Source organism: Pyrgilauda ruficollis, unplaced genomic scaffold (assembly GCF_017590135.1).
Source record: "Pyrgilauda ruficollis isolate IOZ18807 unplaced genomic scaffold, ASM1759013v1 scaffold113, whole genome shotgun sequence".
Lineage (NCBI taxonomy): Eukaryota > Metazoa > Chordata > Aves > Passeriformes > Passeridae > Pyrgilauda > Pyrgilauda ruficollis.
The window spans coordinates 1,088,611-1,100,289 of record NW_024509544.1 but is presented as its reverse complement, the minus strand read 5'-3'; the positions used below and the strand labels follow the sequence as shown (position 1 = coordinate 1,100,289).

Genomic DNA, 11,679 nt, shown 5'->3' with positions numbered 1-11,679 from the left:
CCGCGCCGCGCTCGGGCGGCTCCGGGAGCGGCGGCGCGATGCCAGCCCAGGGCGCGCCATCGCCCGAGGGAGTCCGTCCGCACCTGGTCCGGTACCGCTGGTTCCCCGTTACCGCTGGCCGCGCCACCGCCGCCTTCCCGCCGCGCCTCCGCTCCGCCCCGGGGCCGGGGGGGCGCGGCGGTTCCCCCCCACTGCGGGTCGCGGCCGTGGCGGCTTCGCCGCCATTTTATCGCAAGGCCCCCGGAGCATCGGGATGAGCCGTGTCGAGCTCCCGGGTAGTACTGCCCGAGTCTGGGGATGCCGGCGGGGAGTGCCGGCAACCCGATCACCGCGGGATTGTCGCTGGAGGGCGAGGCATTTGTCACCCCGCCCGGGGCGCAGAGCATCCCTGGCACGGCTGGGCCTGCTCCCGGCGCCGCGCTCCCGCACGGGCGGCGCATCCAGCCCAAAACCCTCCTGAAGCGCTGGGAGGCGGCGCGCGCGCCCCGCCCAGGAAGGCTTCAGGCACATTAATGTTTAATTTAATCCAGGCCAGCGGAACGAGCGCTTCTCTGCCCCGCTGGTGAGATGAGCGATGCCGCAGCTGTTAGTTCAGAGCTTGCGGATAACGGTGTGAGGCGGGGAGGAATCTAGAACTGCTGGCACGGCTGAGAAGCCCCCACCGCTGGGGGTCCCTGGGCTCTGAGCAGTGTCTGGGGGCATTCCCGCGGTCCGGAGTGGCCTGGGGGAATGGGGGACAGTGGCCAGTCATCAGCCCGGATTTGACAAATGCCTTTCTGTCTTTACAGCTGTTCGCAGACAAGGTCCCGAAGACAGCAGGTTGGTAAAGCAACTTTGCCTCCACTGCAACTGCACCAAGCCCTAGTACTGTCCTGAACTCAACAAATCCAGCTGTTCACGGTGGGGTTTTATTTCCTTTGCAGAAAACTTCCGTGCTCTGAGCACTGGTGAGAAGGGATTCGGCTACAAGGGGTCCTGCTTCCACAGAATCATTCCTGGGTTCATGTGCCAGGTGCGTGGTGCTCCCGCTGCAGCGGGTGCGTGGGTGGGTGAGGCAGTCTGGAACTCTGGATGGTGCCAGATTCAGGGTGACAGGTTGGTTCTGCCTTAAACCTGCACCCACTTCCAGAGTGTTCTACTGCACCCATGTCCTGAAACGCTGCCTTTTCACAGGGTGGTGACTTCACACGCCACAATGGCACTGGAGGCAAATCCATCTATGGGGAGAAGTTCCCAGATGAGAACTTCATCCTGAAGCACACGGGGCCTGGTATCCTGTCGATGGCCAACGCCGGCCCCAACACGAACGGTTCCCAGTTCTTCATCTGCACTGCCAAGACCGAGTGGTGAGTCTTGGGCTATGGGAGGAGAAGCTGGGGGGTCTCTCTGGGGGATTTCCTCTGCTGGGGGATGTCGGGGACCGGCTGTGACCGCTGCTTCTCCGGCAGGCTGGATGGCAAGCACGTCGTCTTCGGCCGCGTCAAGGAGGGCATGAACGTGGTGGAGGCCATGGAGCGCTGCGGCTCCAAAGACGGCAAGACAAGCAAGAAGATCACCATCACCGACTGCGGGCAGCTCTCGTAAACCCTGGTGTCACCGACTGACGATTCCCTGGGCAGCCTGGGCAGCACGCCCCGCTGCAGCTCACCCGCTCCCACCCCGCTCCTGATGTACTGCTGCGTTTCTACTGGGTCACGGTCCCACTGGGCCGCAGTTACCTTCGAGTCTAAATAAAACGAGTTAAACTACGGACGCCGTGGCAGTTCCCTTCTGTGCCCACCTGGGGAGGGCAGGGTGTGGTGCTGGTGGGGGGAGGAAAAAGGTGTTGAGGGGGCAGGAGGAGCCCTGCCAGTGGGGTGGTTACACCAGGCACCCCAGTAGGATCCAGAGTGAAGGGAGTAAGCTGATCTGGGCACTGAGCTGATCCATGGGGGTTCTTGGTGTTTCAGCCCCCTAGACCCCCAGAATCCACCCTGTACCCTCCAAATCAACCCCGGGATCCTCACAAGCAATCCTTGGGGTGCTCCAAATCCATTTAAGGACATCCTGACCCTTCAAATTCACCACAAGACCCCCCAGCCCCTCAGACATCCCCCATTCCCTGTGACTCCTCTGGCAGCCTCCAAATGTAACCTGGAAACCTCTCCCTCCCAGGAATCCCCCAAACACTGGGACTCTCCAACCCCCTCCAGACCCCCTAAATCCACCCTAGTACACCTCAGAGTGACTGGGAACCCCAACGCCCCCCGGGACCCTCCAACCCCTATTCAATGCCCCCAAATCCACCCCCAAGGACCCCCTGGGGTCCCTCACCACCCTCTGGTTCCCCCAAATCCACCCTGAGATGTGCAAACATCTGCTGAGAAGCCCCTGGGACCACCCCCTAAAGACTCCCTGGGACCACCCCTACAGAAAGCCCCCCCTGCACACTGTTCCAGCCCCACCACGTCCTTGCCTTCCCCCCACCACATGGCCTTGTCCTCCCCGGTGTCCTTGTGTGCCTCCTGATGTCCTTGTGTCCACCCATCCCCCAGAGGCGTCCCAGCCTGGATGTCCCCTGTGCCCCTTCCCCTGTGGTGGCACTGTCTCCCTGTCCCATTGGGGGTCCCTAGAGGGCTGTCTCTGTGCCCCCAGGCTATCATTGTGTCCCCTTTCCCCACAGTGGATGTCCCCAGGGGGGTGCCCTCCATGTCTCCATGCCCAGGATATCCCCCAAAATGTCACCCTCCTTGTCCCCCACCTGGGGTGTCCCCAAGGTGTCCCATCCAGTGTGTTCCTGTCCCTGGGGTGTCCCCACAGTCTCCCCAGGGTGACAACCACGGTGTTCCCATGCTCCCTGCATGTCCCCAAGGTGTCCCCAGAGTGATGGGCCTCAGACCAGGATGTCCCCATGTCTCCCACAGCCCCCTCCATGTCCCCTGTGCCCATCCATCTCATTCCCACTCCTGTGCCTTCCATGTCCCCCAAATCCCCCTCATGTCCCCATGTCCCCATGTCCCCCAGAGCCCCCTCGAGGTGCCCTAGGGCCAAGGGTGGTCCAAGGGGGATCGTGCCTTCCATGTCCCCCATATCCCCCATGTCCCCCTGTGTCTGCTGGTGCTGCAGGAGGGCCAAGGGTGGTCCAAGGGGGATCCTCCTGTGGGAGTTGAGAGAGGGGGGCTGGGAGGGCTCTGTGGGTACTCGGGGGGTGGGTGTGTCCAGAGGGGCTGTGGCAGATCCTGTGGGTTCTGGGGGTGTCTCTGCGGGATTAGGGAGGGACCCACATTGAGACATCCCCCCCCTTCTGCAGTACCCCTCTCGAGGGCCCCCACCATGGCACCCCACAAACTCCCCTAGTGACACATCCCAGGGTGGGGGTCCCCTTCCTGACTTCAGCACCTGTAATCATCCCAGGACCCACCCCCTGGAGGGACGTCACCCCCCAAGGGGACATCCCTAGGACTCACACTCTATTGGAGACCTCCCTCGCTACTGCTGGACCCCAATAAATGTCTCTGATCCTCAAACGCTGCTGCCAGAGTGAGGGAAATGGGGGGCAGGCACCCGTGAAGCAGGCTCTGGGTGCAGGGACTTAATGGGGGGTGGGAGCACCCCCACGAGGGCTCAGACCAGGATGTCCCCATGTCTCCCACAGCCCCCTCCATGTCCCCTGTGCCCATCCATCTCATTCCCACTCCTGTGCCTTCCATGTCCCCCAAATCCCCCTCATGTCCCCATGTCCCCATGTCCCCCTGTGTCTGCTGGCGCTGCAGGAGGGCCAAGGGTGGTCCAAGGGGGATCCTCCTGTGGGAGTTGAGAGAGGGGGGCTGGGAGGGCTCTGTGGGTACTCGGGGGGTGGGTGTGTCCAGAGGGGCTGTGGCAGATCCTGTGGGTTCTGGGGGTGTCTCTGCGGGATTAGGGAGGGACCCACATTGAGACATCCCCCCCCTTCTGCAGTACCCCTCTCGAGGGCCCCCACCATGGCACCCCACAAACTCCCCTAGTGACACATCCCAGGGTGGGGGTCCCCTTCCTGACTTCAGCACCTGTAATCATCCCAGGACCCACCCCCTGGAGGGACGTCACCCCCCAAGGGGACATCCCTAGGACTCACACTCTATTGGAGACCTCCCTCGCTACTGCTGGACCCCAATAAATGTCTCTGATCCTCAAACGCTGCTGCCAGAGTGAGGGAAATGGGGGGCAGGCACCCGTGAAGCAGGCTCTGGGTGCAGGGACTTAACGGGGGGTGGGAGCACCCCCACGAGGGCTGTGATAGGGGATATTTGGGGAGGTGAGGATTTGAGGGGTGAGGCACCCCCAGGGTGGGTGGTTTTTGGGAAATTTCAGTCAGGGTCCCCAAGGGGGAGGAATGAGCGGGTGCACATGGAAAGTTGATGCTAAGAGTTCGGGGGTGAACCCCGTAATTGCAGACCGGGCCTGGAGAGGACAGAGCTTAAAACGTGCCCTTTATAAAGTGATGTTTGGAAGGGGCAGGGCTTGAGGGGGCACTTTTATAGCGGTGGGGTCATTTTGGGGGTTAGGGATTAGAGGATTTGTGGAGGAATCAATGCATCAGCAGGCAGGGATTCTGGGGCAGGGACTACGGGTCTGTTTTATAAAGGATGGGGGGCTGCCTCCAGGGGCGGGGGGGCACGGCGCCCCTTTATAAAGGCAGAGCGGCCGGTTGAGGTTTGATGAAAAACGGGGCTTTGAGCCTCCTGTAGAAGGGCCGAGCCTCAAGGGGTGGGTTTTAAGGAGCCCTCTTTACGGGGCTGGCCTTAGGGGCCACTTTTATGCTTGCGGCGGGGGGGTTGCGGTGGCGGGGCGCGGGCGCCACCTGCGAGAGGCAGGACTTTAGGGGTGGGGCTCCATGGGGCGTGGTTTGGGGGCTCCCCAATATAGGGGCTCTCCGGATCTCCCTCCCCCCCGCGGGCCATGGCGGTGTTGCTGCTGTGCCTGCTGCTGCTGTCGCTGCTGTCGCTGCTGTCGCGACTGTCGCGGCGCGGCGATGGGCGCGGCCCGCGCTGGGGCGCGCTGCACCTGCTGCACCCGCAGGGGGCGCTGCACCTGAGCCGGCTGGCGCGGCGGCACGGGCCCGTGCTGCGCATGCGCCTGGGGGGCCGCGGTGAGTGAGGGGACCCCGAAACCCCAGCCCTGCCCTTTCCCCCTGCCTTGGAGACCTCCCCAACCTTCAGACCTCTCCTCAAAGCCCCCCCAAACCTTTCCTGGGGTCCCGATGCTCCCCCCAAAATCCCATGCCAGGACTCTCCGCTTGCTTTGGGAGCTGCCCCAGTTTTGGAGTACCCCCCCAGCCCCTCCTCTTCCCTCCAGACGTGCTGGTGGCGAGCTCGGTGGCGACCATCCGTGAGGCGCTGGTCCGGCACTGGGGGGACTGGCTGGGGCGCCCCCCCAGTTATCTGGGTATGGGGCCAGGAGAGGCCGGGTGGGCTATGGGGGGGAGGTTGGAGGGGTTCCTGGGGGGTTTGGGGAGTATCCTGTGTGTGGTGAAGCCCTTCGGGGCATTGGGAGTCACTGTGGGATTTGTGGGGTTTTCTGTGGGGCTTGGGGGGGGTCACTAAGGGTTTGGGGGGGCCTGTGGGATGGCAAGTCCTTATAGGGCATCCCTATGAGATGGAGGGGGTTGTTATGGGATTTGGAGGGGGTCCCTATGGGGCTGGGGACATCGGTACTGGGAGGGGTACTGGAGGGGGGGCTGCCTGGAGGGGCTAGGGCAGTCTCTAGAGCTCTCTGCCCCACCAGCCACACCAGGGTTCCTGGTGGGATTAGGAGGGTCCTAAGGAGGAGGCAGCTATGGGGTTGAAGGAGGCTTTAGGAGCTAGAGGGGGCCTGTAGAACACCCCTGGTGTACTGGAGGTGGGTCCCTAGAGGGGCTGGGGGGGGTTTCTGGGGGTCCCTGACTCCTCCTGCCCAACGCCAGGGTCGCTGGTGTCACGGGGGGGCCGGGACCTGGCACTGGGAGGCCCCTGCCCTGGCTGGCGGCGGCAGCGGGGAGCAGTGCGGGGGGCACTGGCCCGGGCTGGGGGGCGTCTCGGGCCCCTCCTTTGGCTGCAGGGCCGGGAGTTGTGTGAGGTGAGACCCTGAAACGGACTTCTCCCCAAACCGATCCTCCTGCAACCCTGACACCCCCGAAACTGATCCTCCCTGCATCCCAAAGCAGATCCCCACACGTCACTGACCGGCAAAACCCTGCCCCATGCGCCCCAAAATTGATACCTTAAACCCCACTCCCTTCACCCAAACCCCACCCATGCACTGTAACCATGTCCCCTGCATCTGAAAACTGCCCCCCAAACTCTGCCCCCTGCACTCAACCCCCAGTCTCTGCATCCCAAACCCTGCACCCACACCACTGTCCCCCAAAACTGACCCACCCAAACCTCACCTTCTGCACCCCGAAAGGGCATGATTCCTGTGAGTCCCCAAAACTCCCTTAGAGCTCTGCACTTCTCTCGTGTGACCCCCTAAAGCAGCCTTAGACTCCCCCTTTATTTCCCCAGGCTCCCTCTAACCTTCTCTTTCCCCCAGGAGCTGCGTTCCCATGGGGAGGCCCCCCTGGACCCCTTTGAGGTGTTCACCTTCCACACCTGCAGCACCATCGCACGCCTCCTCTTTGGGGACTTGGTGGGGATTTGGTGGAGGGGCAGGATGGAGACAGGGGTTTGGAGAGGACCCCAGCTTTTATGAGGGCCCAGGGGTTTGGGGGGGGACCCCTGGGAGTTTGTGGAGGGAACATCCAGCTGCTCGGGGGGGGGACTGAGCAATTTGCAGGTGGGTGGCAGGGGTTTGGGGGCACACGGGAGTTTGAGGGGACCCCAAGTGTCTGAAATTCTGTTGGGGGTGTTGTGGGGGATCCAGAGAGAACTTGAGTACTGGACAGTACCCAGGTGTGTCCTCCTGCAGGTGCCCCCTCCAGGGGAGCTCCGGGCCTTCTCCCGCTGTCTGGGGGAGCTGCTGCAGGTCTGGGGGCACAGCAGTGTACGGGTGCTTGACCTGCTGCCCCTGCTGCGGGTGAGCCTGGCACCTCCTGTGGGGCTGTGGCCTTTTTGCTGCATGAGGGTCTATGGAGCCCTGTGGGGGCAATGGGGGAATTGTGGGGGGCTGCAGGGGGGCTGTGGGCCCTTGGTGGGGGCTGTAGGGCTCTGGGAAGGGCTGTGAGTCTCATGGGGGTTATGTGGCCCGTGGGAGGGATATGGGGCAGGTGGGGTTATATTGGGTTGGGAGTGAGGTTTTAGGATCTGTGTGGGACTGGAGAAGAGTATGGGGGGCTGGCAGGGAGCTTATGGGGTCCATAGGGGGCTTGGGTGGTGTCTATGGCACTGGGAAGGGACTGTATAATCCTAGGAGGGGAAGTAGGGGGTCTCTATGGGGCTGGACAGGGGTTATAGTGTCTGTGTGGGGCTAGGGGGATGTTATGGGGTCTGTATGGTGTTGGGGAGCTCTGTGGGCCTGGGAGGGGCAGTTGTGGCGGGCTGAGGTGGGGTAAAGTGTCTCTGTGGAGCTGAGGGTGCCTGTAGGACATTGGAGGGGTCTCTATGGCCCGGGGGAGCAGCCATAGGGTTTCTCTGGGGCTCAGGAGACTTATTGCAGCATCTCTGGGGGAGCAGGGGGGTCTCTCTGAGGTCAAAGGTTTCTGGGGGTTGGGGTCCCTATGGAATCTCTGTGCCCAGGCCCTGCCCAACCCAGGATTGCAGAAGCTGCTGCAGCTTGTCCAGCAGCGAGACGCGTTTGTGGAGGCCCAGATCCAGCGGCACCAGGTGGGGAGCTGGGGGGCAGCCGGGGGTCAGGGGACACCCAGGGGTTTGGAAAATACATGGGGGTCTGGAAGGACCCAGGTTCTAGGTGGAAACCAGGAGTTTGGGGGGTACCCAGGGTATTGGGGGCACCCACATATTTTGGGGGAAACAGAGGTTTGGGGGGACCCAAGGGGGTGGGAGGAGCAGGGGTTCTGGGGGGGATGTGGGGTTGGGGAGATCTAAGGCTTGGGGGAAGAACCAGGGGTTTGGGGGTTTGTAGGGGACTGCCGTGTTTGGGGGCAGCTGGGGATCAGGAGAAACCCCCAGCACGTGTCATCCCTTTGCCAGGCATGCCCCTCCCCTCTCCCGGACACAGTTTTGGGGGCGCTGCTGGGGCGCACTTCTGGGGCACGGGGGGGCCCCCTGAGCCCCCCCCGGCTGCACATGGCACTGGTCGACCTGTTCATTGGGGGCACCGAGACCACGGCAGCTGCTCTGGGCTGGGCTGTGGCCTTCCTGCTGCACCGCCCTGAGGTGAAACGCGGCTCCCTCCGTGTCTTCCGTGCAGCCCTGGAGGGTCCTGTGTCCCCCCAGGGGTCCTGTGTCCCCACCCACATCCTGTATGTGTTCTGTGTGTCCCTCATGTTCCCTTCTTCGTGGGGTTCCTGCTGCTCTGCCCCCAGATGACGTGTGGCACCCTGTGTCCCCTGTACAGTGCCAAGGCTTCATGTGGGGGTCCCATATCCCCCGCTGTGTCCTACATGTCCCCCATGTCCTCCTCCCCATGGCTGACACCGTGCCCTTGCACCACCCTGAGGCGCCACATGGATGTCACAGACATTTCACAGCTGTGTCTGTGTCCCCACGTGGCTCCTTGGTTTGGGGTTGCCGTGGAGGGGTGGCTCAGGGTTAGAGGGTCCCAAGAGACAGATCTGGGGGCTCAGGGGTGTCCCCAAGGAGGCGGGAGGAGCAGGTTTGGGGCAGGGGGGAGTGGGTCCCAGGGCAGGTTTGGGGGTTTGGAGAGATCTGGGGGTTCAAGGGGGTCCTTAAGGGAGAGGCCCAGGCTTGGGGATGGTTTGGGGTCCCAGGGGCAGGTTTGTGAGTTGGGGAGGGTCTGGGGTGTCCCCCTGTCATCCCATTGCCACGGCGTGCCCCCTGGGATGGCCCCACTCCCCTGACAGCCCACGGCAGACACACACCTGTGCTCCACCTGCGCAGCTGCAGGCGCGGCTGCGGGCGGAGCTGCAGGGGGCACAGGGACCACCCGGGCCGGGGGACACGGGGCGCCTGCCCCTTCTTCAGGCCACCGTCAGCGAGACCCTGCGGCTGCGACCCCCTGCGCCCCTGGCACTGCCACACTGCGCCCTGCGCCACAGCAGGTACGGGACAGAGCAGGGACAGGGGACAGAGCGGGGACAGGGGACAGCGCGGAGGAGCCCCTGCCAGCCAGACCAGTGAGGGACACCTGAGAGCAACCACTGCAGACCAGTAAGGGTGTCATCAGCAGGGTCCAGGAGAACCCAGCAGAGCCCATCAGACCCCAGTGAGTCCCACTAAGACCCATCAGGTCCCAGCATGGCCCCGGTAAGACCCCAGTAAGAACCTGAATATAGCAGTAGGTACCAGTAAATCCCAGGAGGGCCCAGTAGAAGTAGGGCCACAGTAGACTCCAACAGACCAGTACGGCCAGGTAAGTCCCTGTAGGACCCAGTAGGCTTCAACAGACCCCAATAAATCCCAGTAAGACTCATTAGGTCCCAGTAGGCCCCAGTATAACCCCAGTGCATCCCACTAGGCCCCAAAAGGTTCTGGAACGACCCCAGCAGACCCTAACAGACACCCAGTAGATCCTAGAAGCTCCCACAACAGCCCCAGTAGGCCCAGCAGAGCCCAGAACATCCCAGCAGGAGTTCCCAGTATATCCCAGTAAGTCCCAGTGTGGCTCTGCTAAACCCCAGTAGACATCCAGTAGCCCCTAGAAAAGCTCACTATGGCTCCAGCCGTTCCCAGTAAGCCCCAGTAGACCTCAGCAGATACCCGAGAGCTCCAGTATGGCCCCAGCAGGACTCCAGCAGATCCAGTATGGCCTCAACAGACACCAGTTGACACCCAGTAGCTCACAGCAGATCCCAGTATGGCGCTAGCAGATCCCACCCAGTATGCCAGTAGACCCCCCAATAAATTCTAGTAGGTCTCAGTATGGCTCCAGTAGATTCCAGTAGGCACCCAACAGATCCCAGAAGACCCCAGAGAACCCCAGTAGACTCCAACAGACACCCAGTAACTCCCAGTAGCACCTACCAGATCCCAGTATGGACCCTGTAGATCCAAAGAGACATCCAGTCATACCCAGTAACCCCCAGAGAGCCTCAGGAGGTCCCGGTATGGCCCATGTGGCTTTCAGTAGTTCCCAGCAGACCCCAGTCTATCCTTGTCCCCTTCCAGTCTTGGGGGGCTCCCCGTGGTGGCTGGCACTGTCCTGGTCCCCAACCTGCTGGCAGCCCAACAGGACCCTGACATCTGGCAGCACCCTGAGGTCTTCCTGCCCGGTATGTGGGTATGCCTGCACTCTGAGTGCCCCCCAAACTCCTGGGCTCTCCTCAAACATCAAACTGGGGCTTTCCCTGGTTCCTGGGTATCCTGGGAACACCTTGGTGGCATGAGTGCCCCCCGATGCCTGAAACCCCCAAACCACACCCCCTCCTCCAAACCTGTGGTTCTCTCCCCCATCCCCATTAGTCCCCCCATATATCTGTGTACCCCCTAAAACCTGTGGGTCCCTCTGTTCCTCCCCTCCCTCCCCCCCACCCCCAAACCCCAGAGACCCCCTCAGGTGTGTGAACCCTCCCCAAACATGTGAATCCCCTCTGTCACCCTGGGGTCTCCCCCAAGCCTTGGGGTCTCTCCGAGCCCCTGGGTCACCCCAAACCACCATGTCTCCCTTCTGAACCCCGAGGTCCAACCTGGGGAACCCCCAGGGAACCCCCAGGTTCCCTCCAAACTTGTGGAGGTCCGCCCCTCAGTCCTGGGTCCCCCATGGCGCCGGGTGCCCCCGAAGGCCTGTGGGTGCCCCCATGCCCCGGGACCCCCAGCGCTGACCCGTCGCCCCCAGAGCGGTTCCTGGCCCCGGGCGCTCCCTCCCGGTCTCTGCTGCCGTTCGGCTGCGGGGCGCGATCGTGCCCGGGGGAGGGGCTGGCGCGGGCCGAGCTCTTCGTGTTCCTGGGGCTGATCCTGCGGGAATTCCGTCTGGAGCCGGGCCCGGCGGGACTGCCGGGGCTGCGGGGGTCGCCGGGCACGGTGCTGCGCTGTCCCCCCTTTCTCATGCGTATGGTGCCCTGCCAGCCCCCGGGCTCACCCTGACCCTGGCCTGACTCCACCTGACCGCTTTATTACTTTTCTGAACACTCTGTGACTCACCTGAGTGTTTTTTTGACCATTGCTGAATACACCTGACTTCACCTGACTGAACTGCCTGAACCTGGCTGACCGTGACCCCTTGACTGACCCCACCTGACCTCGGCCTCACCCCTGCCAACCCTGTGCCTCACCTTGACACCGGCTGTGACCCCAGCTGTGACCCTTCCTAAGCCCACCCGACCCTGCTTGAACCCTGCGTGACTCCATCCCAACTCACCTGACTCCCCCTGATCCATGGGTGCCCCCATTCAACACCCCTGATGCCAGGCTCAGTGCAGTGTGGGAGGACCCCATTTACCTCTTCCTAATAAAATTTGTACTTTTGACCCCACCCCGTAAGTCCCGGCTCTTCCTGGGACCCCCAAAACCTCCGGAACGCCCGAAGCCCAGCCTTTCCTCCCACACCACTCTCGGCAGCCGCCACAGCCGCAACCCTCGGACAGCATCAGGGGATACCGGTGTGGCTGGTTTGCCCTTCCCCGCCCCGCAAAGCCCCTGCCCGGAGAGGCTGCGGTCCGGTTCGGGC

At 62.8% G+C, this 11,679-nt stretch overlaps 2 protein-coding genes across 2 annotated transcripts in view; both read left to right on the top strand.

Moving 5' to 3' along the window:
- Positions 1–1,749, top strand: part of PPIA (peptidylprolyl isomerase A) — a 2,054-nt gene extending 305 nt beyond the window's left edge. Inside the window, exons 2-5 of the mRNA XM_041478510.1 lie at positions 789–819; positions 924–1,012; positions 1,174–1,346; positions 1,449–1,749. Coding sequence (XP_041334444.1) covers positions 789–819; positions 924–1,012; positions 1,174–1,346; positions 1,449–1,584 — 429 coding nt within the window. The 3' untranslated portion in view covers positions 1,585–1,749. The remainder of the gene's footprint in view (positions 1–788; positions 820–923; positions 1,013–1,173; positions 1,347–1,448) is intronic.
- Positions 1,750–4,917: 3,168 nt separating this feature from the next.
- On the top strand, positions 4,918–11,465 carry LOC121359571 (steroid 21-hydroxylase-like). Its single transcript, XM_041478603.1, has 10 exons — positions 4,918–5,107; positions 5,314–5,403; positions 5,921–6,072; positions 6,529–6,624; positions 6,904–7,011; positions 7,671–7,757; positions 8,085–8,270; positions 8,955–9,115; positions 10,182–10,285; positions 10,849–11,465. The coding sequence occupies exons 1-10, from the start codon at positions 4,918–4,920 to the stop codon at positions 11,094–11,096; spliced, it is 1,422 nt and encodes a 473-aa protein (XP_041334537.1). The 3' UTR covers positions 11,097–11,465.
- The last annotated feature ends 214 nt before the right edge of the window (positions 11,466–11,679 follow it).

Excerpts from the sequence above, each read along its gene's own strand:
- LOC121359571 (XM_041478603.1), top strand. The coding sequence starts at position 4,918 with ATGGCGGTGTTGCTGCTGTGCCTGCTGCTGCTGTCGCTGCTGTCGCTG. Across the intron at positions 5,404-5,920 it reads GCGCCCCCCCAGTTATCTGG|GGTCGCTGGTGTCACGGGGG; the intron begins GTATGGGGCCAG and ends GCCCAACGCCAG. Across the intron at positions 6,073-6,528 it reads AGGGCCGGGAGTTGTGTGAG|GAGCTGCGTTCCCATGGGGA; the intron begins GTGAGACCCTGA and ends TCTTTCCCCCAG.